Here is a 26,264-nt window from a genome sequence, read left to right as displayed (position 1 = left end):
TGCGCTCCTCCAGGTACCTGAGCTCTCCTGGAGTTTCAGGTGTGCCCGTGTGTCAGAGCCTGTCCCTTCTGTGTGGGAACTGAGCTTCTTCCTTGATTCAGGGCATAAATGATTTCCCATTCTCATTCATATAACATATGTTCATACCATTAGTACAGAAGGGTATTAATGAGGAATGAGTTATATGTGTGTGTGTGTGTGTGTGTGTGTGTGTGTGTTCTACATGTGTGTACACATACATGCTGCTGCTATTCAGTGCACACATCGTGTCTGACTCTTTGCAACTCCATGGACTGCAGCCCTCCAGGCTTCTCTGTCCATGGCATTTCTCAGGCAAGGGTACTGGAGTGGGTTGCCATTTCCTTCTCCAGGGGGTCTTCCCGACCCAGGGGTTGAATCCACATCTCCTGCCTTGGCAGGCAGATTCTTACCACTGAGCAACCAGGGAAGCCCAATAAACATTATATGTATAAAGAGTGGTAGTATTTTACAAGAAACATTGAAAACAAAAATCTAACTTTTTTTCAAGAATTTTCAATTTATTAAAATATACTTGTTCAAAAATTATAGGTACATATTCCTATATTTAGTATCAATAAAATTGGAAACCATAAGGAGAAAAAGGTAAGGAAATGCTTATTTTAGGATTCTTATTCCTAAGGTATATACTCTTAAACATAAGAGGCTCCAAGGGCAAACCCTGATGCAGTTTTGAAAGTTAGCCAATAAAGGATATTCAAAGCTGAACTAACATTTGATGATTTTTCCTAAATAAACTGAAGGGAGAGAAGTCTAAGAGGAGATTAAGGGCACATAGTCACACAGCTAATGATTGAGAAGAGAGCTCTGAAAGTGAAATACCAGAAGGAGGAAAAGCCAAGTGATCCTGATTGATGATTCTGCAGGGAAGCATGTGGCTCAGGCCATCTGTGACCCACATAAAGGGGACAGGCCGCACGGCTGCCTTCAGGAGGCTGGCTTGGAAGGCGACAAGAAGGGCAAAAGAGATCCCGGGAGGATGCGGGATTTTTAGTTAATTTTGGTCAACCTTAAACCGTTCCTTAGAACTGAAATTTCCTCATAGCTGAATGGAATTTAAGAGCTGTGAAGAGATAGCCACACTTACCTCTGAGACCATGTTGTGAATCTGTGTGTTGGTTATTCAGCCAGTAATCCACTGAGAATCTCTCACTCAAAGTCGTTAGTAAGGAGGTTACTAGAACTTTCTACAACTTTCAGTTTTGTAAAATATTGTAAAGATCTTATTTTCTTTACAAAACAAGGGATAAGGGGATAGCTTATTTTTTTGCTCATTATAGTAAGGATTATTGATATGGGAAAAATGTGAAATGAAGAAAACTTTGTATTCTCACTTAATTTCTTGATCAGCTCTTTTGTTTGATATTTTAAAAAGTGAGAAAATTCTACTTCATAATTTTATTATAATCTAAATCATTTCAGAAACAAAACGAAGCATGGTGAATCTGGAAGTTTAAGTGAATTCTAAACTATCAGAGTAGATTACTGATGACTCGGTAGGTTTTGGCCAGAGACACCTGGGAGCCCACAGGTGCCTATTCTGTCGGGACTGTCCTTTGTGCCTGTTGTTTGCAAATGGGATTTAAGTTGTCTTGGTGGCAGCACTGCCTGCTCTTTTCTCTGGTTTAAGTGGATTAGGATACCCCTCACCCCAGGGCTAGTGGTATTTTCAAGGCTTTTGGTTGGTCTTGCTGATATGACCTTTGTAGAGAAGTTCCTTTTTCTGACAAAGTGTGGAAAACTGAGCCCACATGAGGATTTGTTCAGGTGGTTTGTGTGTGGACATGTGCAGGATGTTTCCAGGACAGGAAGAATGGTGTGCTCAATTTCCTTAACAAGTTACTCAGATCCAGCTCTGAGTCAATGCTTTCAATGAACATTGTAGCCTCTGCTTCAGTTTTTCTTGTGGGCGCTAGAGCAGAATGTATAACAAAGTAAATAAATATAAACTTGGTAAATACTTTATATTTTTGTACTGTGTATCTCCAAGTAATAAAACTATGGTCATCAGAAAGGTTATCAGCAAGAATTGTTTATACACATAATGACATCCTTTTTCTCTTTCCCATTCCTGAAATCCAGACTTCATTTACCAGGAGCACTACCCCTTTCCAAATTGCATGAAAGTGGGAAAGTCTTAGATTGAATTTAGGAGACCCGATTCATGTTTTTCATGTGCTGTTTAACAGCTGTGTGTCCTTGACAAGTTCTCTGTAACATGTGCATGAATGTTAGATGGTCTTCAAGGACTCTGGTACTGTATCCTCTAGACTGAAAATTCTGTATCATAGCTTTGCCATTAACACACAATTGGATTGGATTCCCACAGTGACACATAAGATAAGCTAGTGCATATACGATAACAATTATGACACTTGAATTTCTCTGTTCTTGGAATATTTTATTATGTATTTTTTGGCTCTAAAGAAGACGATCATTACTTCTTGAACGACTTTAGACAGATTTCTTTGCTTTTCCACTCACAGTGTCCATCTTTAAGTGTTTACTTGGTAGAGTGATGTGGAGTTATGTGAGGCCCCATGGGGAAGGCTCTGAGAGAGTCTACTCAGAGTGAGAGAGTGTGTGTGTTCTTGCCCAGGGGTGGTGGATCGGCTGGAGGGTCTGTGGGGGCAGAGGAGAGTGACAGGAAGATGGGTGGAAGCTCGAGGGTGGTTGGGTGGGGCTGTAGGAGTGGTTGACCTTCCGTGTTAAGAGGACAACAGGGAGCAAAGTAGAACAGCAGAGATGTCAGGCTCCTCTGGACTCCCCTCCCCCTTAAGTCTTTAGTACATCCCCAAGTGATACTGATCAGCCTCCCAACTAGGTCGTCCTGAGGAAGAGATCACGGAGGTGATGTGAAATCTCAGCATGTTTAACATGTCTTCTTGGGAAAATGAGTGCTAATGTCCAAAGAGAATAGTAAGAATGAAACCTGCTGTTTGAAGAGGCCTATTCATGAACTGTGGAATATTGAAAAGTTGGTTGTGTGGCATCTCATTTCCATTTAGTACATACAAGATAAACTAACAATTAAAACATTTTAATTTTTCTGTTCTTGGAATATTTTATTAATGAGTATGTATTTTTTGTCCCCAAAGAGGATGATCATTATAGAAGAAAATCTTTCGTGGATCAAGTAATGCATTAAAGTTAGAGGGAAAAGTATTCCCATTCCTGAAATTATACCTGGAGCTATATAATAGGTATTAGATGAAGTGAGTTGTTCCTTCAATAGTCCCTCTTTGGTTGGAAGTCAGAGAATTATTTTAGTGAATTTTTAAGTGAACACCACATATATCTAGTATTTTTGCTTCTTTTACTTAAAGGAACAAATCTGTTTGTGCTTTATAATATTTTAATCAAAACTTATCAAGATGTGTTTATTTAAAACTCTTAATCTCGACGTTAGTGGACAGAGTTCACGGTTACCCAGTTTCCCTCTTCCTTTGGCGTGCTTCTTCCATAGCTCTCTGGGGTCCCTTTCTCTGGAACCTTAGTAAGTCACTCTTACACCGATGCTCACGATGCCATTTTAACCCACGCTTCTCTGTTTTCTGTCCAAGCATTTCATCCTTTCCCCTCTCTTACCCTGCATGCCAGTATTCCGCTGCTTGTACCCTACCCTAGGATAGATGAACCAGATACTGGGGTCTAATGTATGAACTTAGTGACAATTTTGGCTTTGTTAAATGTAGAAATTTGACTGAGCCTATATCTTTATTATTTATACATTATTCCTTGGTTTCTATCCAAACATATGTAGACTGATGTATTCAGTTCCTTGAGGTTTTTGTTCAAGGGCCATTCTGCTGGGAGGGGCTTCTGTGAGCACTCAGCATAGCACCACCACCAAGCCATCCTGCAGGTAGGATCCATGAGGCTCTGGAGGCCCTGTCATGCCGCCTGCCTGTTGCTGTAGATGTTATTTAAACCACAGGTCATCGACCCCTTTTTTAACAAACAGAAAGTATGTATTATAATAAAAATGTTAACCTGATACAAAAATTAATTACACTTTTTTGTGACAGAGTCTGACAATTGGAGATATGTCCTAAATGGCTTCATGTTCATATGTTACGCTTCTTATATGTACTGAATTGAGATATTTCACATCATCACGGAACATTGAGGAGTGAGGCCCACCTGAGTGTGACCGGATCGCAAGGGCGCCAGGCTCTGCACGAGGTGTGGTGCGCGGCAATCGGTCCTGGTGACCAAGATTAATGAAACTCAGATGGGTTTTAATTAGTGCAGCTGCAGTCATCAATTATCTGCTGAACACAAATATTGTTATATTTGGGAAATTCTTGATTTATTTTATTCCACTGGCCAGCAGATTTAGATGAATGAGTTCTCATCATAAACATTCTGAGAAAAATCGCCGGAGGCCACAGTTTATTATTTAGGACACAATCAGCAAGAGTGAACAATACAGAACAGAATGCTGAGAAGTGCTCTCAGCATTAATTTGGAAATTTTGCTGAAATGTATGGCTTGTACAGGTTGTCAGCAACATCAGGGCATCCTCAACAAAATTCAGAGCAGTCTATCAAGAAGGGAACATGCAACTGTCTTACACAGCCCAGGAGACGGTCCCTGATGGGTGTCAGTGCGCACGGGCTGCAGACAGGTGCCCGCCACATCGCCCTCCACAGGGCACCTGCCAACACAGGCCGGGCGGCCGGCCACCCTCGTGCCAGAGAACAGGAGCGGCCAGCACTTCCTGAGCTTGAAGACATCTGTGTTCATCCATGAACATACACTCACGCTTCTTTGTGCTGGGCTTTATTAATGGTTTAGCATAATTCCCTAGTGGCTCAGTGGTAAAGAGTCTGCCTGCAATGCAGGAGACACAGGTTCAGTCCCTGGGTCAGGAAGATCCCCTGGAGAAGGAAAAGGCAACCTACTCTAGTGTTCGTGCCTGGGAAGTCCCATGGACACGGGAGCCTGGAGAGCTGCAGTCCATAGTGTTGCAAAGACTTGGACATGACTGAGATGACTGGGCACGCGTGCACAGATGAAATTTTTAGCCTTGGATTAAGCAGGTACAAGAAAGAGCAGTATAACTTTTGAATGAAGGGAATATATTATATGGCTGTTTTTACATTGGCAATGAGATACATAAACAAAGATACTTTTAATATTTCTAAGTTACATCTTTATTAGAATGAAAAATATTTTAAAAATTCATGTAAATTTTGTATATTGAATATAGTATAGTATTTCTGAACATTTCTTTCCATCAGACTTTGTAATTTTATTTTCTGAACTCTGTAATTTAGTGAGACTGCCTAATACAGAGTTTCAAAATAATCAGTAAACATCAAACATCATTTCACTATTTAACTTCTTCACAGTATGAAATCTCTGTCACATTCTTATTCAAAAGAGTAGGACAAAGAAGGAAGTGTATCTGGCTTACATACTTGTCTAAATTATGGTGTATGATGTGGTAGCCAGGATAGCTCTAAAAATGTCATATGAGTCATAACCAAGGCCTTATAACAAATCCATTGCAAGTAGTTTTTAAAGGTCTTATGACATGGTGTTCAGTTTGTGTTAGGATCTGAAATACATTCATTAATATGTATCTTATATTCTAAATCTTACATTAGGTACAAGACTTCTGTTTCTTCTATTACAATTTTGTGGTCAACTGATGGATTAGTCAAATTTCTTAATATCACAATAGAATCTGAATTATGGTTCCTTAAGGGAATAAAAAGGTGTGGCCCCTTTCCCAGTGTAGTCATGGTGGCGGGTGTTTGTTTCTGCAGGGGAGACTCACTTTTGCCCTGAGGGAAGTCGGAGACCTCAGAAGCTTGCACTGTTTGCACACTAGATTAACGAGACTGTGCTCACAGCCGAATTGTGCGAGGGTGCACAGTAATGCTCCTGGCTCATTAGCTGTTGTCTTCGTATGTGGCCTTCATGTTTTATAGAGTAAATCATAGAAAGCTTTCTGTTTTCCAATTAACAAATGGAGGAGCTTTTGTTCATTGAACCAAGGTGCTTGAGAGGAGATTTTATTTCTTATTCCTTAAATTATATGTGATTCTTAGATTTTTACCAACAAGAAACAGATTCTCTGAACAGATATGTCCATTTGACCCAAGAAGTCTTGAGAAATGGGCCAGAGTTGTCTTCTTAACATAATCAGACTTTGCTATAGATTTTTATTGTATTCTTTTTCATAAGTTTTAAGGAACCAGTGGACTTCTGGTCTTAACATTGGACATTAAGGGTAACATATCTCCTTCATTTCTAACAGTATGAAACCCTTCTTCTCTCTGGTTCTGAAAACCACATGCACTTTTGCATATATGGTGTCAGAAATCAAGAATAGTGATAGACACCACCACTCCTGTGGCCTCCATGTGGTGTGGGACACTGAGCACCCACTTTTCCTTTCTTTGGAGGTGACTGCTGTCCTGATTTTTGTTAGTCATATTGAACATAGAATATCTATGTATTAACAGTTTATAGAAATACTCCTTCTTAGATTTTTAAAATTCTAAGTTGATATTATTTTCTAGTCTGTAGAAGACCTAACTATATATGTCTTTAAAAAAACTACTATATGTCTATCTTAGAAGCTTACTTTGTATATTTAAATATGCTTGTGAAGTATCCAATTATCTATAGGTTTTTTTCCCTAAGTGTTTTTGTTGCTCTATTCTGTAGTATAGAATACATTATATGGGAACTTTTATTCCAGTAGAACATTATTAATTTGAAAATATGTAACTTTATCCTGCCAAAATTATCCATCTATGTAGCTGCTTATTGCTGACTCCTAATAATAAAATAAGATGTATGTTTAAACAGTTTTTTGAAAATACAGGTAGCACAGTTTAAACATGAATAATCAGAGAAGCTTTGGTCTTTTGAATATATCATATTTGATTTTTTAGGCAATTTTGTTTCTTTGTTTTTATATTCCAAAAAGCCATACTGGTAATATTATCATTGCTTTTAGGATTTCATAAATTTGAACATAATTTATAAGAATAACAATATGAATAAAATATGCTGATATTGCAGTTTTAATCTTTGGGGATTATACGATCGAACCATAAGTTTCTCAGAAGTTGTGATGGATTTTCTAAAAATATCAAATATTTTCCAGCATGATGGTGTTCCATATAATAAATGTAACCTAGTGTAAGTTAGCGGTGTTTATTTGAAGCTTCTCTTCTTTCTGTTGAGGGTGGCTGCGAGCTGGGAGGTGGGAGCACCCAAGAGCAGGAGGCGATTTGGGGATGGAAGTTAGGCTTTGCGTTTCTGCTTTCTCCCATCCAGTTCAGCTGATACACATCTCACCCTGAACTGCCGTATTATCACTTTGTCACAGGCTGTGACAACACCCCTAACAATAAGAGTCTTTCCTTTTGTTTATAACACTTAAATGTCTTGGCGATTAGAACTTTTCCCTTTCTTCTCCGAATAAAATTGTTTTGTGCTGACTTTTTTTATTCCAGTGAGGAGAAAGAAATAAAAGCAACCCTATTTCCTATTACAAATTATCATAAATATTGGAGATGCAGATTTTTCTTAGATCATTAGCATATCATGCTGCGACCCATACCAGAATGTACCATTAACAAAGCCGCCTTCATGTAATTAATGTAAATAATATGGAACTACAGCTTGAGTTACCCAGTCAGCCTTGGCGAAAAGCATTTGTCATAACGCATCATCTAAGGAGCCCGGCCTCAATTCAAATTAAACTTCATGGGTTTGCCCCTTTATTTTTTCCTCTCATGCTATAAATTTCTGTGAAACATTTATGACTATAAATTTCGTTGAAACACCTATATAGGAGAAGAAAGCAATCCAGTAAGCTGAAATTAAAATTTTATTATTTACTGTGCTTCTGCTGGTGAGGGCAATTAGTATCTTCATAAAGTCGGAGATGGAGGTGCAGGAAATGCAGCGGAGGGGCTCCTCCTCCCTTAGAAGTGCTTTCTGTCCTCTGCAGCTGCCAGCACATCTAAAGTATGGTTTCTGTCTGCCATGTGCTCCTATTGCCCTCTGACTCCAAAACACAGAGGAGCATTGTAAATTTTTCATGAAGAGGTTTCAGTCTGTAAAACAGCAAACAGGAATAATGTTTTAAATGCAATCATTGTCAAGTTTGAACAATGTAATTTATCAAGAGAGCAGTTTGTACTATATAATAAGTTTCATATATTAATACAATTTTTCATCTGATGTCAGCCTTCTGATTTATGAATAGCCCATGATCTAAGGTGATCATTGAATTATAATTCAAGTAATAAGAGGCCAGGGACAAGACGCTGGAACTGCTCCCCTGCATTAGCTTGCATGCCACCAAGCCAATTTACTAAACAACCGTGGGCTAAATGATACAGTTTTTCTAATTCAAAGAAGGCACTCGTTAATTAGATAAAGGCTAAAGCTCTCATTATTTTTAAATGATTTAAGAACGAGTAAAGATCTTACAGCTTATACTGCAGCTCTAATAGTTCTCTGCTTACTGCCTTGTAATAAGAGTATTAAAGACAGATGGGCCAGGCCGATTTAAACCAATTACGGCATTTCTTGTACACCAGGAGCAATGACTGTTCACAGGCACATCAGATGCGAATATTCGACACGTTTCAGATGGCTGAAACACCACTGATTAATGTGATTTATGAATAAGTTGTTTCCTTCTGCTAATTTTTAGGGAATAATCACACTTCCGGACTATATTTAGTAGTTCTTAAGGCTTATTTCATATTCCTCAGTAACACTTACAAGTGTTTTGTAGATATTTAACTTTCTTATTTACCTAAGTAAAGAAAGAAATAAACTTTTTCAGTTCTGTTTATTGAGCAACTGTTAGGTGCTGGCGGGCCCTGATGGCATCAGTGCTCACTGGGTGAGTTTCCTTTTAATTATCTTGATTCCTGTGATAAGAAATTAATAACAAATTCTAGAGAAAAATCAAAGATTGTCAGTCATTAGTTAAAAAGAAAATAGACTACACATGACATTCTCACGTACTTGTAAGGCTGTAAATTTGCTTTGCAGTCAATGTCACGTTTTGGAATTATATGAAAATTAAGAATTGATACAGTGGCTTTTGTTTGGTGAAAATTATGAACTGCTGAGTTCTTGAGTGCACTGTGTATGTGCTTTTGCTGATTGATTATGTTTACTAGTATTTCACGTTGGTGGCTGGTCCATCACACGGCCTCTGCTCTCCAGCCGTCAGTGTCCTCGGACGCGTGGTGCTTGTGGGCTGCTGGCTTTTCCCTCCCTTTCTCTCCGCATCCCTCTATGCCTGTCTTCTTCCTGTCCTTCATTCCGGAAGTGATGAAAACCATCCACTTTGTATCACCCACTTGTCCGTAAATGTTTTCCATCGCTTACTCACAATGTAAATGTCCCATGATACCTTAAATATCTTTTGCTTTGCTTTTTTTTTTTCCTTTTTAATCTCCTCTCATTTATAGTTTCCCATTTTTGTTATTACAGTGGTGAGCTTATTTGTAGAAACATTGCCTTGTGTAGCAAAGGTGGCCATACCACCTACCTTGGAAAAGTGGCTCTTGGTTGATTTTGCAGTGTAGTTTGAACTTGGCAGTCCCTCTGTATGTGTGTTTCACTTAAATCGATACAGCCTTTGAGAGACTGGCATTATTAGTGTATGCTGTTTCTTACCTTCAGGTCTGTGTGGGGACGGTCACAACCAGCTGCTCTGCACTCTTACAAATAGCATTGTGCTGGTTCTTTTTATCCTTCTTTAATCACCTTTCATTTTTCTTTTTTCATCCCAATTTTAAATTAGTTATTTCAGAGTTGTTGGGCATATGATTGCAGTGAAAAATCCAGTAGATAACTATGTACATATAAAGGAAAATCGCATACATAAGAGATTCAAATTGTTATATGTTTCTTCTTTGTTGCCGCCTTTTTTCATCTTTAAAAAAAAAAAAAATTCCTCATCTGAGCAGCAACGAGATATGTTATTAATGGACCCCGAGTTGAACAAGGTATTTGTTACAGTAACTTTTGACCTGCTTAATAAGTACTCACGCTGTGTAGCGGAGTTTTTATTGTACTCTGCAGTGTACAGTTATGAAGTGTGGTACATAATAAAATAAAAGCAATAATGTTGATATTTCTGAGGGATCCATCAGAGCTGACCCGCAGCGACATATTTCATCTGGTTTGTCTGGGTATGAATGTTTGAAAGTTATGGCTGAAATTACTAGAGACAATATTGTGTTTATGACTTCTGATTATTTACCATTGTAAGGAACCTCACCCTTTGTGATTCCCAAAACTATTTCTGTGACAGTTCATTAGTGTTGGTGTCAAGAAACAGATGAAAAAGACAAAATACACTTAGTATTAGGCAATAAGATGTTTTAAGCTAAATGTCGGTATTTAATGTGTAAGAGTGTAAAAAGCTCATGTGGAACCATTCTGGAAGGAAAGAGTACACATTTTTGTAGTTTTAGGTAGGCTTTTTTTATGTGTGTATTATTCAGGCCCATGCTTCATGAAATAATTAATGTGGCTTGAGATGGTTTTTTTTTAGGAGGCAAACAAAACAAACCGCAAAGATTAAGGAGGAAGTACCTCTTTTCACTAGAAAAGTATAGGATAGGTTTCATAGATAATCGTCCTGAAAATGAGAGCTGTTTAATATTGAAAAAGATGGCCATTTGAATCTAAAAAATACATTTATCTGTAAAAAGATAAATTGCTACCTTGAAATATAATTTGTGTTTGCTTGTCTCTCTTCCTTATCAGATTGTACGTACCTTGAGGATGGAGGCCTGGGTCCTTTTATCTCTGTGTTTCCAGAGCACAGGATGGGATCTGGCCCATAGCGGACGTTCAAGAGACATGTAACAGTGGAGATATTAATACCTGAATTTTTATCCTTGTAACAGCTCCCATATAGTGTGAGACCAAGGGAGAAAATTAAGAAACACCTGGTTTCTTGACAATAAAATTAAGATACTCAGTACTGCCTTTCAAATGAGTACTGCCTCATTTTTTCATTATTGAGAAGAAATTCATCCATCTTGATCAGCCAGCCCACTTTTGAATGGAAAACTCATAGCTTTATATTTTGAAGAAATCTGTAATGATTAATAATCAGGGTTTAACTCAGGGCAGTTTGTAAGTGAGCTTCTGGTGGGCTGTAGGACCTCAGTGACACCGCTGCTGTTTTTTCTTGCTGCTGCTGCTGCAGTATTAATAGTGTTGCTTAGCAGAACAAAGTACAGAACCTCATAGCATCTATACAGACACCGTCTGCTCATAAATATTTTTGACTACCATTTTTGTTGCTGTCAAAGTAAGTTTTAAGCCATATTTTTACTCATCAACATTCACTAGAGTGTTGATTGATAAGTCTTCTTTTGAGTATTGTGATGGGGATAGGAAAGGTGTTAACTAGTTGTCAGTTACTTTTTAAACATTTCATTGAGCTCAGTGCTCATATGGCCATTCTGAGAAGTCTTTGGTGTTTCAATACCTTGCTGGAATGATTTTCAAAAATTCATTAAAAAAATATGACAAGTGTAAAAATAAAAATGGGTAACATTTTTGTGTGATCATGCCTCATATTTAACTTTATAAATAAAGCCATTAGCTCTAAAGAAGTCATGATATGCTTCTGAATTATTTCAAAGGTAATACTGTGGACCCCCACACACACATAAGTGTGTTGACATGATTCACCCTTCAATACATGCCTCAGAAGCAGTCATCAAAAGTATTGGGTTGGCCAAAAGTTTTCAAATTGTCTTTTCCCTCTCTGTTGCATCCACCACATTTAATATGACCCGGAAGCAGGTGGTGAGAAAACCTGATTGGACCTCCAGGAAGTGCTCTGATGTTCATCGGCCTCACGTGCAAGACAGAAAAGCTGATAGTCCGAAATTGCTCTTTAAACTAAGACAGACTGTCAGTCTTCAGGAATGGTGGGGAAGGCCTATTTATGTAATCAGATACTAACCCTGGGAGGGAGCTGTCAGGCACATGCTTGTTGTGTAAGCAGCAGGCAAACTGTGCTTTATCTGACAGACAGTGTGTAAATCTGTCCATGCAAAACCCCAAATGTTTAGTTTGCTCCTAGTCACTGTAATAATCTGCTTATTTTCGTCTGCTCGAGCAATGACATCACTTAGCAGAATGTGCTGCAGACATAAGTCCCAGATAAGTGTGCGTTAGTGTCAGTCATTCATTCCTTGATTGGCAAGAAGATAAATAGGAATTTACTAGAGGTTTGCTTTCAGCTAAAAGAATAGGCAACGTGTTCTGGACAGGAATAACTTTATTTAGCGTGGTTATTTTACATCTTGAGGAAGTGGACAGCAAGCATCATGTCTAATTATAGTTTTTAGGAATAAGCAGCGGACCGTATCAATAACTATTGAATAGCTGTGTCCACAGGGAATCTGGTTTGTTAAGATGCCTTTACTTTACTTACTATATATATGTGTATATATATGTGTATATATATATATATATATTTATTTCATTGACTTTGGTATGTGGTATATTCAGCACCCTTTAGCTTTTCATTTTAACAACACCTTTTTATTATTTTATTTCCTGAGTGTGAATAGTAATGACTTTATAAATGTCAGTATTTAAGAATCTGTAAACTAGATCCTATTCTTGAGGAAAAATGGAACTTTTTAAATCTGAATTTTTTTTGTTTTTTTAAAATTCATTTTTAATTTTAATTTAATTCATTTTAAATTCATTTTTAATTAAACCAACAATATTGTGTTGGTTTCTGCCATAAATAAATCAGTTTTGTATAAATAAATAAATAAAACTACAGAGTAACTTCAAAAAATCTGAATTTATGAGTTGACAGTCAGAGAGTTAGAAATGAATTCAGTGTTTTCATATATTTGTTCAGGGAAAATAGTGCACCTTCCCATGATGTCTAGATTGTAGCAAGTGTTAAATGTGAGTAGCATTTTCCTTGATATTCACTCTTTGGCTAAGCAATGAAACTAGGAATTTTCTTTAAAATTTCTGTGAGATTATTCAGCCTCTTCAAATAGTCATTCAAATCTTAGTTTGATTTTAGCAAATAAATGGTTTCTCTTCTAATTGTAAATGATTGGGACAGTCTTGGTTGCTTTAAACAAAGAGGACACCTCAGTCCTGGACCCTAGTCTTGTGGTCAGAACCTTCATAGGACGCACTTCTGAACTCCCCCCCCCCGGGAAGCGAGCAGCAACTGCCCCCCGGGAAGTGAGCAGCAGTTGGGGTGTACGGCTGTGTGTAGCAGAGGCAACTTGGGCGCCCCCAGGTAGACGCTCTGCTGTCCTGGTGCCGGTGGCCACATGTGTCTGAGAGTGACCAAAGGTTTTCCTAAGAATTTTAACACCAGCAGTGGGAGGAAAATGAAAAGTATGCAAAAGCAGACGTGCTGATACCAGCCCTGAAGGATAGGTACATAACTGCGCTTCTTTGTGTACTGCAAAGCTGTGGGCATTTTGATTTGAATTGATTGCCCAAGTACCGGAGTTCATGTATTTAGCCTTTTGTTAGTTCATGATAGTAGCTTCACATAATTACATTCAGATTGGTTTTATCAGTTGTCAAAATCAATTGAATTCTTTAATTCTGCCTTTTTATGTCTTTTCCTCAGTCACCAACTCTGTCCACAATATTAATCCCTGGTCAGGTCTATGTAAACTCAGGTACAAGTTAAAATTCCTTCAGTGGTCTTGTATTCCTCATTTGTTGTTCCCCAGAGAAAATTTTCCTGGTTATCTTTTACCCAGGCTTTTATTTGTAGTGCTTTTTCTTCTCTCTCTCTGTTCTCTATTGCATTACTCTATAAATAGAAACTTGCTTATTACGAACAATGTTCTCTATATTTGGAAATGGATGCACAGACTCTGGATGGTCCATAACATGGTTTGTAGACATGAGGACACGTGTCTTTCCCATCTTTGAGTAGCTTTCCTTTAGTTCTTAGCTCATAGGCACGTTTGTGTGAATATCACTTACATTCCCGTGGAATGCTTTATCTCTGTCTTCTGCTTATATATGGTGTCTCTTTATATTTCTCTTTTTATTGTTAGGTTTTCGTTCTTGGTCTCTCAGTTTTGGTCAAGAACTTTGCATTCAGTCGCTGATCACCTGCTCTGTGTAGAGCATTGTGTGTGTGCTCAGTCATTCAGTCGTTTCCAGCTCTTTGCGACCCCATCGACTGCACCTGCCAGGCTCCTCTGTCCATGGAATTTCCCAGGCAAGAACACTGGAGTGGGTTGCTATTAACTCCTCCAGAGAATCTTCCCAGCCCAAGAATTGAACCTGTGTTTCCTGCATTGGCAGGTGGATTCTTTACCACTGAGCCACCTGGGAAGCCCAGTGTTCTCGATTCTTTTACTGTTATTACTATCTTTCCTTTTCCTACTTATATTTCTGGTTTTGTATTACTCTAAAGCATCATTTATTAGACTGTTACTTTCTGTTTTTTTTCTGTCTTTGACAAATTAAAGAATAGAGATCTCAAGCCTCTGTCTTCTGGAAGTCAGGCTTTTTTGTTCAGTGGACAGTTACCTAGCATGTGGATTGCCTCTAGCCCCACAGATGGGAAGCCAGGGCCTTTCAGGACAGAGAATCAACTGTGATGGCTGGTTGATCCCAGCTAGATACATGCCACTGACTCTCAGCCTCACAACCTTTTTCCTAACCTGGAGAGGACGGCCTTTGGTAGCACCACTTCATGACTTTGGGAACACATCCTTAGGACCTCACTCAGTGGAAAATTTGGTTGAAATTAGAATTACAGGGTTTTATTGTTGGGACATACACTGGCAGTATTTTCCTTGAACTCCACTGCACCTGACATGTATAGAGATTCAGGCTTAGAGAACAGCCAAGGCACTGGCGTCTCAGCCACGTCGATGTCAGTGTGGCTGTTGGTTTCACCACGGTGGCATGGTTTCCTGCAGGCAGCTTTGTTTGCAGTTTTAAACATGTCATTGGGAATGTCATTTATCAGAATACTTCTTGCCATATTTTGAGCCTTCAGTAAAATTTAGTTCTATAAGATTATTAGATTTTATAAATGTTTCTTAATACACCATTTCCTGCCCTTATCACTGTGAAAGAGATCAAGAAGCTGAAAATCTAATGTCCCTGAATCGTTTGGTGTTTTAGGGAATGTAGATAAATGGAAGTGGTAAGCAATTCAAAAGTCCATATGGGTGAGGTGGTAGAGAGTCAACTTTTGAGTGGCAAATAAGCCACAACAGGATCAGGGCTCTTGTGTAACAGAGAAGTAAATCAAAACATTAGCATGGGTCTTTAGTGAAAATTGGCTTGACAGTCACAAAAATGTGATAATATCTTCATTATTGAATACCTAGAACCATCTCTTCCAAAACTGTGATTATGTGGTCACTTGTGACAAACAGAAGATTCTTTAATTGCAGTGAAGAGTATCTATGATTAGCTGTCAGCTCTATGGCATTCATAGTATAGGCTTATAAAATCAATTAGCACTGGTGTCTGACCTATCTGAATATAAATATAGTGAGGTTTTTGATTACAAAAATTGAGGGAAAAAATGTCTTTCTCTTTAGAGATCTGATTTTATACTGCCTCAGTAAATATTTCACCTGTTTCTCTCTGCAGCACTCTGATTTTTTCAGCTGTTTAACACTGTATGTAAGTATGGCATAGAAAAGTCAGTGGTGGATAAAATCAGTGATTCTTTTAAGTTTAACTTAAAAATCTCTTTTAGCTAACCTCCTTGTATTCAATTATTCTCCTAAAATTGTGTTTGCTTATCCATATATATTTTTACAATGGAATGTATGTTGGTAGATATTTGCAGTACAGGAGTCTGTAAGGTGCTGAGTAGAAGTTCCCGTTTCCCTGATTGATGCTTTTCCTCTTCCTCTGGGCTCCCTCAGCCAAGTCCCACTTCCCGCCCAGGATTACTGCTATTCACAGTGACTCTGTCCCTATGGTTTCTGTTTGTTCGTACATGTATGTGTGTGTGTGTGTGTGTGTGTGTGTATTTTTTGATGCATTGCATATTAAAATAAAGTTTGATAAATTTTGTTCTTTTACAATACTTAATTAATTTATTATTTGAGCACTTATCCACTAGGTAACTACTCTGTGGTAAGCCCTGCATTGGGCCCTAAAAAGTGTGAAAAGTGTTACTCTCTCAGTCCTGTCTGACTCTTTTCGACCCCATGGACTGTAGCCCTCCAGGCTCCTTGTTCATGGGGTTCTCTAGATAAGAATGCTAGAGTGGGTTGTCATGCCCTCCTCCAGGGGATCTTCTTGACCCAGGGATGGAACCTGCATCTCTTAAGTCTCCTGATTTGGCAGGAGTGTTCTTTACACCACCCGGGAAGCTGGGAAGGGGGCTGGTTTTCTATAGGAGATGACGGGGAGCCTCAGAGAGAAAGTGACGGGTGATCTAGGCCTGACTGAGCAGAGGGGCCCAGTCCCATGAGTCTTTTGAGCAGAGGCAAAATCCTCAAATATCCTGAAGAGGATTGTGGGGGCATTGCCAAGAGATGCCAAGAGGCCCCTGTGCTGGTGGGCGCTCAGGGTGGCTTGGAGTGGGGAAGAGGTGATGGCAGCTCAGGCCACACCAGGCTCTGGAGGACCCTGCGAGGACTTGGGTGTTTTCCTTCTGCGAGAGATTGGAGGGTATTTAACAGAGGCCTGGCGTGGTCTGATTCAGGCTTTAGCGGAGCCACTGTCTGCCGTGTGGTGTGCAGAGAACAGCCTGCATGGAGGACGGGGGGTGGTGGCAGAGGCCGGGCTCTGTTGGACACGGGAGGGTGGCGGGTTGGACCCCAGTGGCCACAGCAGGCAGATGGAAGTGTCCGGACTCTGAATCAATCTGAGAAGTGCAGCCCATGCAGGTGGACTGGATGAGATAAAGAGTCATGGATCATGCCATGGTTTTGGCCTGAACAGTGGGAAGAGTGAGGTCACATCATTAACTTTAATGATGTGGTTAATGGGCAAAACCACTGTCAGAGCAGGTCCATCAGGGGAGACTGGGAATCAGGTATAGATGCGTTACATTTGAGAAGCCTGTTAGCCACCCAGGGGGAACTGTTGAGTGGGCAATGGAGTCCCAACCAGACTGCAGATATAAATGGATGTCCTCAGAGTACAGACCACCAAAGGTGTGGGGTGGGTCACCAGGCTTCGGGAGGCAAGGGGGAACCCGCTGAGGTGACTGCTGAAGTTTACGTTCTCAGGTCAAGGGGCGTGGCTATCAGCACGGGTGTGCTTCATGCTGCCATGGGCAGGTCAGGTCTCGCTCTTGGGCTGCAGTCTGACTTGTATTGAAGACGCCAGTGTGCCAGGCTGGGCAGGACGTGGCTAAGTTACAGAACAGGGCACCTGCAGTCCCCGCCTGCTGGGTATGCTCTCTGGGTGCCTGTGCCCATGTGCTGCATCCCTGAGACTCTGCTGGGGCAGCTGGCACTTCTGGACACGTAGTGAGGTCTGACCCTCAGGGTGCCTTCATGGGTGCCTCCACTTGGGCAAAAGTCTGCTTGTTAACGCCTTACATGAAGTCTCTTGGACTTTAATTCATGTTCATGTATTTCAGTCTGAAAAAATCTTTAATAAAAAGAGAGTAGAGCCATATAAAGAGTTGAGCAGTTTTGTTTTCTTTATATCATGAAGTCTAAGCTAGCAACCTCTTTGACTTTCATTTTTATTCCTTCCCAGCCCGTAATTGAAGTCTTTTTTGCTGTTAACCTCATTTTGATAGCTCCAGTTAATTCTGTATTTTAGCTGCCCTAACACTATAGTTATGCCAAGTATAAATATATTTTATCACCTACATCCTTCCAGTTGTTTTTGCTTATGCACTTAATTATATTAGAAAGAAATTTAGCTTAATATTTTGAATGCTGGAAGGTATATAATAAATGATAATGCTATTCCGTATAGTCTTTTGTTTGAGATGTTGAAGATTTGAAAAATTAGTATAAATGATCTATATGCAGTGTTTATAGATGCCTATCTGAGTTTATCTTTTCAAAATAATTTAGAACATATGAGAAGGAGCTGAAGTCCACAAATCTATTTTGTAAAAAGAATTCTGTAGCTGTACACATGCAACTTTTTAAGTAAATAGTACTCATTACTACTGAAAGGAAGCTAAATTCATTGCTTTGTCCTACATTTAGGAGGTTGTTCCCACCCAGATTCACCTCAAATATGTATGTTTTCTGTAGTTTTACTGTTTCATCGCAGGCTACATCATGCCCATTGCGTGGTGGACATGTGTGAGAAACGGCAGAGAGATTGCTAGTATTTACTTACTCTTAGTTGAATCATAGTCACTTTAAGACTCTTTAAGAATTTTTTTTTATGTTAATCCAATTTTGGCACTTTCCCTTGAACTTATGATTTAGAAAGGAGCAGGGAAAATTCCTTGCAATACGTATTTCTATGTATCTGAATGTCAGAATGTTGTGATTTAAAGCCAGCTGTGATCCACGTCAGACTCTATGGTACCCACGTTGAATTCATCTTCTGAACGTGCATCGTGTCCTGGTGATGCTCCAGCGCACAAAGGCTCCCAGATAGTTACTCTAGAAGTGTACTGTAACTGCTGTTCTTCGGACTAAGGTCTCCGAAAGGGTCAATTTCCTACTGAACTCTGAGATTACTGGGCCATACATCTCAGCCCTTCCAGCTAATCTTACCTTGAGCTCAAATGGTTCCCTAGATCATGCTGACACGCTGGAAGGCCGAGATGATGACAAAGGCCAGGACAATGAAATACCTAAGTTTGGAGAGGCTGCCTTTCCTGCTTCAACAAATCACACGGTCACCGTCAGGGTGGACAGCCCTTTCTAAATCTGGCGAGTATATTCAAATGTCTAGAAATTCTGTTTCCAAAGTAGACACATGAGGACCTACAGGGTAGAGTGCAGACATACCATATTTGCTTGTGCGTAAGGTGCACGGCTCTATGGAACATGGTCCAGTGTATGTTTTTCAGAAAAAACACACAATTTTTTTATACATATATCAAAGGTGAATTTAAACTTGTTTGGCAGAAAGAAATATTGTTTTGCTCACTTACACTCAATCTACTGTGTACTTGAGTCCTGTATGAAGTCACATTCTGAATAAATAATCGTGGTCCACTGTCCCATGTTAATATGCCGAGAACTGTATATGCTGGTGTCAGTTGCTGGTTCTAACAGGGCTGTCACATTAGCAGACTGAAATCTCCTCCGTTAGGGGTATTACCCAAGCACTGCTTCTGATCAGCCTTGTTGTCTTTGGCTTTTTAATTTTGTTAAGAAAACTACTAGCCTGATAGAGCTGGCAGGGATTGCCGTAAGGAATCCAAGCAGGAAAGCATGGCTTTCTTATTATCGCTGTCTTAAACAGTTGGGAAATAATAGGTAATTCTCATGATTCACTATTTATAGAACACCAGTGATCTACACTGTAATATGAAATGAAGAGATGTCTCATGCTCAGTATTTTTAGAAATATTGATGTGAATACACACCAGGAATAAAAATTACATGGTCCTCCTGAGGCTCCGAGAGCCTGCCCAAGGCCAGACACTTATTAACTTCTCCTTCCCCAGCAGCATGAATATCTGACCCCAAATATTATTTCTGAGTCCATGGCATGGCAGGAACTGAGCAGCTCTCTTCATGTGAGAGTGTCAGCTTTATTGGTAAGAGGGGATTGGAACCATCTGATGGTTCATCAGATGTCTGATGTTTTTCTGCAATGTATATTTGTCCTAAGAAAATTTCATATTATATTGTTAATTAAACATTTTTTTTTGCATAATAGCACCACTGTGCATATATGCTAAGTCACTTCAGTTGTGTCCTACTCTGTGAGACCCTGTGGACTGTAGTCTGCCAGGATGGAGTGGGTTGCCATGCCTTCCTCCAGGGCATCCTCCCCACTCAGGGACTGAACCTACGTTCTTTGTGTCTCTTGCATCGGCAGGCAGGTTCGTTACCCCTAACGCCACCTTGGAAGCCCCAATACCACAATATAAAGACTGTATTATGACTTTTATAAATTCCTTACAAATCATTGTTTCTTGGTGAATTAGGACAGAAGTTTTTATTCATATTCAGCTTCCACTAATATATCAGTTACATTTAATATTAATGTATTAAAAATTAAAAGAAAATAGCTTTAGTGGATTTTGTAGTTGATTTTTAAAATCTGTGCTTTCCTCCTTTCTATAAACCTGTTTGTTCTTATTAGTAAAATAAAATTCTATCTTATTTATATTTACCAACCAGTTCATTCTAAAGTATTTAGCACTGTAACTGGCAACAGTGGCATCAGAAAACTTAGTAAAACCTTTCCCATTGACATGCAACTGGTACCGTCCGAGGTTCTTAGCTCTGAAATAACATTTTTATAGCATCCATAGGTAAACAACCTGAAACATAGCTGTTGCTGTTAGCGCTGCTGTGCTGTTTGTATGACTGTGTGCAAATGGGTTTATCACCAATCTCAGATGTGCACATTGTTATGGTAGGTTTTCCCCCAGACACGTACATATTTGTGGCTTGTATACAAGTGTACTGTATCTTTTTGATCATGAGTGCTCGTGGAGGATAAAGCCACATTTAGCTCCTTAGAAATATTTAATATAATCGAATAATCTTGAAAAACAAGTAATGGAAGATAGAGGATGGGGGGTGTGCAGAGCAGAGAAAAACAAAGAATAGACCGGCATTTCCTTTTGTCATCTCAAAGTCAAATGTCTCCATCTTGTTATCAGGGCCATTTAAATCTGACTCAGCTCAAAGGATGAACTTTATTTCTCCCTTCTGCTCAGCCTGCTCCCCACCCCTCCCAGTAACAGAGTAACTCAGGGTTCGCACACATCACCTCGCCCACCTCGGCCTGCGCCTCCTCCAGGCTTCTCACTGCTGGCCACCTCTCTTACTGAAGTCCATTCGCTCTTTCACGTTCATCTGAAGCCCTGCGTCAACCATGAAGCCTTTCCATCTGTTTCAATCTGTACTCACCCATGCTTTTCTAAACATCTTAAGCTTTTTCCAAAGTCCCACACACGGGGGTGCACTTATGTTTCAGTGACAGGAGCATTGACCATTGAGTCGTAGGCTCCCTTTGGGGAGGTGTATGTATCTTTCATTCGTTTAAAGGTCTGCATATAGCATAAATCACTGCTGGACACACAGTAGGTTCCAACACATACTTCATTTTTATTGATCAGTTGAAGCAGAAGTAGCTGAACTATTACAATTTGCAGATTGTTGGGCTTGTGTTATAAATGTGTAAAGACCGAAACATTAGTCAAGATGTTTGGGATGAAGGTATAAATAGAGAATGAAATGCATTTTATCATTTTAGCTCAAATTATTTATATCAGCAAGAGCACTAATTTAAAAGAAATTCTTTTTATTTGGTCTTTAAACAGTAGTATTCGTCCTTTATTTATAACTGCTATTGTAACCTTCCTTGGATAAATCCAATGTTTTCTCACTTAACCTGAAGCGATAAAATTTCATTTAGTCCAGACTGGAGGATTGTGGCAATTTAATATATGTTTTGTTCTCTAGGACTTGACTTCTATGGTTAGTTAAAATTGTTTCAACTTTGCAGGCCCTCCAGCTCTGCGACACACTTGAAAGGGGTAGTTTGAAGAGGACGGGGCGGCCTGCCCTGAATGGGTCTCACATGCAGCGTAATTCCTTCCACCTGTGCTCCTCATGTTGGCTTTTGAAAGCCCTGCAGGAAACACAGACTATTTTAGGACTAAACCACTTCTTAAAGCCTGAGAAGGGGGCTTAGTGGACCTTTGTTTGCCAGCAGTGCTTGATTCAGATCCTTCTACCCGGGACAGATCAGGGTGCTTTGCGGGGGGCTGGCAGCGGGGAATGAGCGGGAGGTGCTACCCTCATCTCAGCCAGGGACTGGCTGCTGACCATCTGCAGGCCAGATCAGGCCCCCCGCCTGTTTTCGTAAATAAAGTTTTATTGGAACACAGCCACACTCCTTTGTTTATATACCGTCCATGGCTACTCCTGGGCCGCAAAGGCTGAGTTGAGAAGTTGCATCAAAGACCTGATGGCCCACCAAGTAGAAAATGTTGTTTAGTTGCTCAGTCATTCTGACTCTTTGCGACCCTATGGACTGTAGCCCACCAGGCTCCTCTGTCCATGGGATTTCGCAGGCAAGAATCCTGGATTGGGTTGCCGTTACAGGGGACCTTCCCGACCCTGGGATGGAAGCCACATCTCCTGCATTGACAGGTGGATTCTTTACCACCACAGTGCCTGGGAAGCCCCAAGTAGAAAATATTGACTGTCTTTAATAAGGAGCCTTTCCTGACCCCTGTTGTGCTGGGGAGGGTTGGACACAGGCAGTGAAATGGGGACAGTTCCAGCCAAATTTAATAGGATGATTTGGGGTAAGCCAGGGTTGATGGTCTCTCTGACAAAGAAAAATTTCATGGGAATGAGATTTTGAAGGATGCGTTCAGTCTCAAGGGCATGGCCTTTGTAATCCTTGAATGTTTTTCCCTGGAATGAGTCATTCTCTGGGTTCATAGTAGACAAAGGCAACCTGGGATTAATATTCTACCAAAGGCTCCTCCCAGAAGTAATTTTGACTTACAGTAATATGTTTTCTGGCCCTTTTCAGGTCTTTTCAAAGCTTTTCAACCTTTGGAAAGAACCAAAAGGGCCAGAAAAACATGTTTCACAGCTTTTAGAATCTGCATGATATCTTAAAATATTTTAAAATGACAGACCTCGGCAAGAACAAGGTTAAATTTCTTTTCCAACTAGTTAACAACGATCTTGCCTGTTAATTAGGCTAATTATCACCTGTTCAGGGCAAAAATGCACTCAGGACTCCTGGCTTAAGTGGCAGGCTCCCGCATGTGCCCTATAAAAGCCCTCACAGCAAGTCTCCAGCTTTTCTCTGTAAGGCACACTTGAGCCTGAAGAGTTGAATTTAGTCAATGGAACCTTTCTAATCTTAGGTCTTTGTGGCTTCTTGATCTAAATCATGTTCATATTTTATATATAATCAGAAACAGATCACTCTAGAGAGTCTAGCCTAATTTAAATGATCTGGGTAGTTGCATTGTATAGTTTTTATTTCAGGATACAACTTCGTTCATTGAGTCTAAGTTGTTTTTTTGGTCCTAGGACGCACACACAGTCACACAGACACATACACACACAGACACAGACACACACACACACACACACACACAAATATTTGGAAGGAAAGGGCAGAGGAATGCTGAGTGTCTTCCTAGTTATAACTGAGCTGTCAGTGTACTTTTTAATTTTCAACTTAGAGAAAACAAACATTCTTACTTTCCGTGTAGTTTAAAGTTACATATTTTATTTAAACATATGTATATTATGTGTATATATTATATAGTACTTTGAAACTTCATAGAAATAAGATAAACAGGATTACATTGGAGTAATTTGGGGGTAATTCATGTTGATTTAGTACCTGTTTTGCATGAATAAATAGTTTAAATCAAATGTTTTCTAGGCAAAAAACAATATAGGCACCTCACGGTTCCTGGGTGTACAGGTGTTACTGCATTTGTTACTGTGGCAGAGTTTTTGAGCTGCTTCATTCTGCTTTGTTGCCTTTTGGCTACCTTTCCAACGTAACACACTCATGGGAATTAATTGAGCATTGAAGTTGTTCTTTAGTGATTGTTTTTCTATGTCTTTTTATGTGCTTCTTTGTTCAAGAAAGTAAGTGTTTTTCAGTTTTATTTGCAGCTTAGCAGAAATCTGTATGGTAACTACTGGGCAAAAACCCATCATATTCTATTTTCATTTAATCTCTTTGTATATTTATTACATAATCATTAAATTATAATCATTCTAAATGGTGGCCATTGTCCCAAAAAAGCCACCTGCATATTGGTAGTATTTGAGTAACTTAGAAATTTTTGAAACAGATTCATTTGTATATTGGACTGTTTTTCTAGGAATCATACAGACCTTACCTGGTTTTGCATGTTCTGTGTTGAGTGTTTATTCATGAAGACCAGCAGTGCCTGTCAGTTAGGGTTTCGCGATGTCAGTCTTCCATTACAGTCATCATTTTGAATCAGTCAACACCTTTGTTCCAGAGTTTTGAAAGATCATAACTGAATACTTATTTAATATTTTAATAAAACTTAGTTAATTGTTTGACTAAAGTTTCATTTGTAGCAGATCTTGCTCATGTCTGTGTTTTTTTTATAGAGCTGAATCAGTATGACTTATTAACTCTATCTGTCATGTAGAAAACATAAGAAATACTGGATTGCTTAATTTAATTATCCACTTTGAATTGTGTAAATTTTCACAAACAGTGAGAGCACTTTGGAAGATGTTAACATATGGCCGTGTTTACTTTGTCTTCCTTTTAAAAACAACAAAATTGTACAACTGTAGTTAGCTCTCTAGCCCCAGATGATGCCTTTGCCCTTCTTCTCATAAACAAGCAGTATTGACAAATTATGATGTCATGCATGTTTTTGCATGTGGATCTCATATGCTAATATTTAATATTTCTATACTTGTTTTGTTTCAATGCAGTTACATTTTTGAGATTGTTTAAACCATGCTGATAAATGTAACTCATTGATTCATTTTAACTTCATCGTGATATTCCATTTTATGATGAAACTCATTATTTTTCTACTCCCCAGCTGATGGATATTTAAGATTGTTTATGTATTAATAGGGATAGTTTTGGGTTTTTTTTAACATGCCTCTACTTGAGCATGAGTTTCTCAATTGTGTGGACCCAGATTGGGCTTCCCAGGAGAAAGGCAAAGGACATTACAGGTCTGAAATGTATCACTAAAGCAAATATATTCCAAATTATTCTGATGTGCAGAGATTAGAAAATCACATAAAAATATACTAGTGACATTTCTTCAGTTCAGTTCAGTTCAGTCGCTCAGTTGTGTCCGACTCTTTGCGACCCCATGAATCGCAGCACGCCAGGCCTCCCTGTCCATCACCAACTCCCGGAGTTCACTCAGACTCACGTCCATCGAGTCAGTGATGCCATCCAGCCATCTCATCCTCTGTCGTCCCCTTCTCCTCCTGCCCCCAATCCCTCCCAGCATCAGAGTCTTTTCCAATGAGTCAACTCTTCGCATGAGGTGGCCAAAGTACTGGAGTTTCAGCTTTAGCATCATTCCTTCCAAAGAAATCCCAGGGCTGATCTCCTTCAGAATGGACTGGTTGGATCTCCTTGCAGTCCAAGGGACTCTCAAGAGTCTTCTCCAACACCACAGTTCTAAAGCATGAATTCTTCGGCGAAATCACAAGTGGTTTGAGGATGAGGAGCCTTAGGAGGCCTGAATGACGCTGTTGCTTTTCAGTAGGGATCCCATGTCCTAGCTCTGAGTCTAGTGAGATTAGGTAAGGAGGAGGCGCTTCATCACCAGCTCCCTTCATCCCACTCGTCCAGAGTCATTTATGGAACAGCTCTGGCTACCAGGCACTTATATGGGCCGTGGGATATAGGGTGAACCAAACACCGTCATCCATGTGTGTGCTTATCTCGTCTGGCCCTTTAGGCTGTACCCTTTACACGATTGTCTCTCACTGTTGTACGTCCTTGAACTGACCTACTCTGTAACTCCCTTCACAACAGAGGAGATGACGAGCAAGTTTTATGTGAGGCAGACCTCTTTTTAATATTTTCTCAATCCAGTTAAACAAGAAGTTTCTGATGGATAGGTGTTTATACCATTTAATCAGCGTAATGTAGGTCCCGGGTTTCGCGGACACTGGGGTGACGTCCGCAGTTGAGGGGCAGCGGCTGTTTGAGCCACAGTGGCCTTGGCATCTTGGGACCCAGAGGGCCCACCTCTGTGACTCCCCACACGGCCCCCCACGTGGCCTTCCCTGATGGCTCTGCATCTCCACTCTCCACTTGTCTTCTAACATCTAAATTCAACGTCACCTCTGGGAGGCTTCTTTAATCTGCCCTGCCCCATTAATTGCTGCTGCTTTTAAATTTACGACGTCTTTTCCATTTTCTTCCTGGCATTGAGGTTATCTTTGGGAAGGACTTTTCTCACTTAGTAGCCTGTGATTTTCTTGAGAACCAGGCCTGACTCTTTCCTCTCTGTTCCTACTGTCCAGCACCGTCTAGATCCGTGTTTGTGGTGGGTGGGTGTTTGGGCCTTTTTAAACTACGTGCAGTACACACTGTGACAC

General features: G+C 39.9%; 1 protein-coding gene across 4 annotated transcripts in view; it reads left to right on the top strand.

Annotated features, from left to right (window-relative positions):
* The window catches only part of ZNF407 (zinc finger protein 407), a 387,393-nt gene that overhangs the window by 197,679 nt on the left and 163,450 nt on the right, over nucleotides 1-26,264 (top strand). The window contains exon 5 of one of the 4 annotated variants that reach the window (XM_086372552.1): nucleotides 10,810-11,034. The exons of the other annotated variants lie outside the window; for them this stretch is intronic. Coding sequence (XP_086228678.1) covers nucleotides 10,810-10,825 — 16 coding nt within the window. The 3' untranslated portion in view covers nucleotides 10,826-11,034. Of the gene's footprint in view, nucleotides 1-10,809; nucleotides 11,035-26,264 lie in introns of those variants that run through there. 4 annotated transcript variants of the gene reach the window in all.

The sequence above is a fragment of the Bos grunniens genome, chromosome 24, assembly GCF_055505025.1.
Source record: "Bos grunniens cultivar Pamir isolate PY7600 chromosome 24, Bosgru_T2T1.0, whole genome shotgun sequence".
NCBI lineage: Eukaryota > Metazoa > Chordata > Mammalia > Artiodactyla > Bovidae > Bos > Bos grunniens.
Note: the sequence above shows the minus strand (reverse complement) of the source record. Positions and strands in the feature narration are given on the sequence as shown.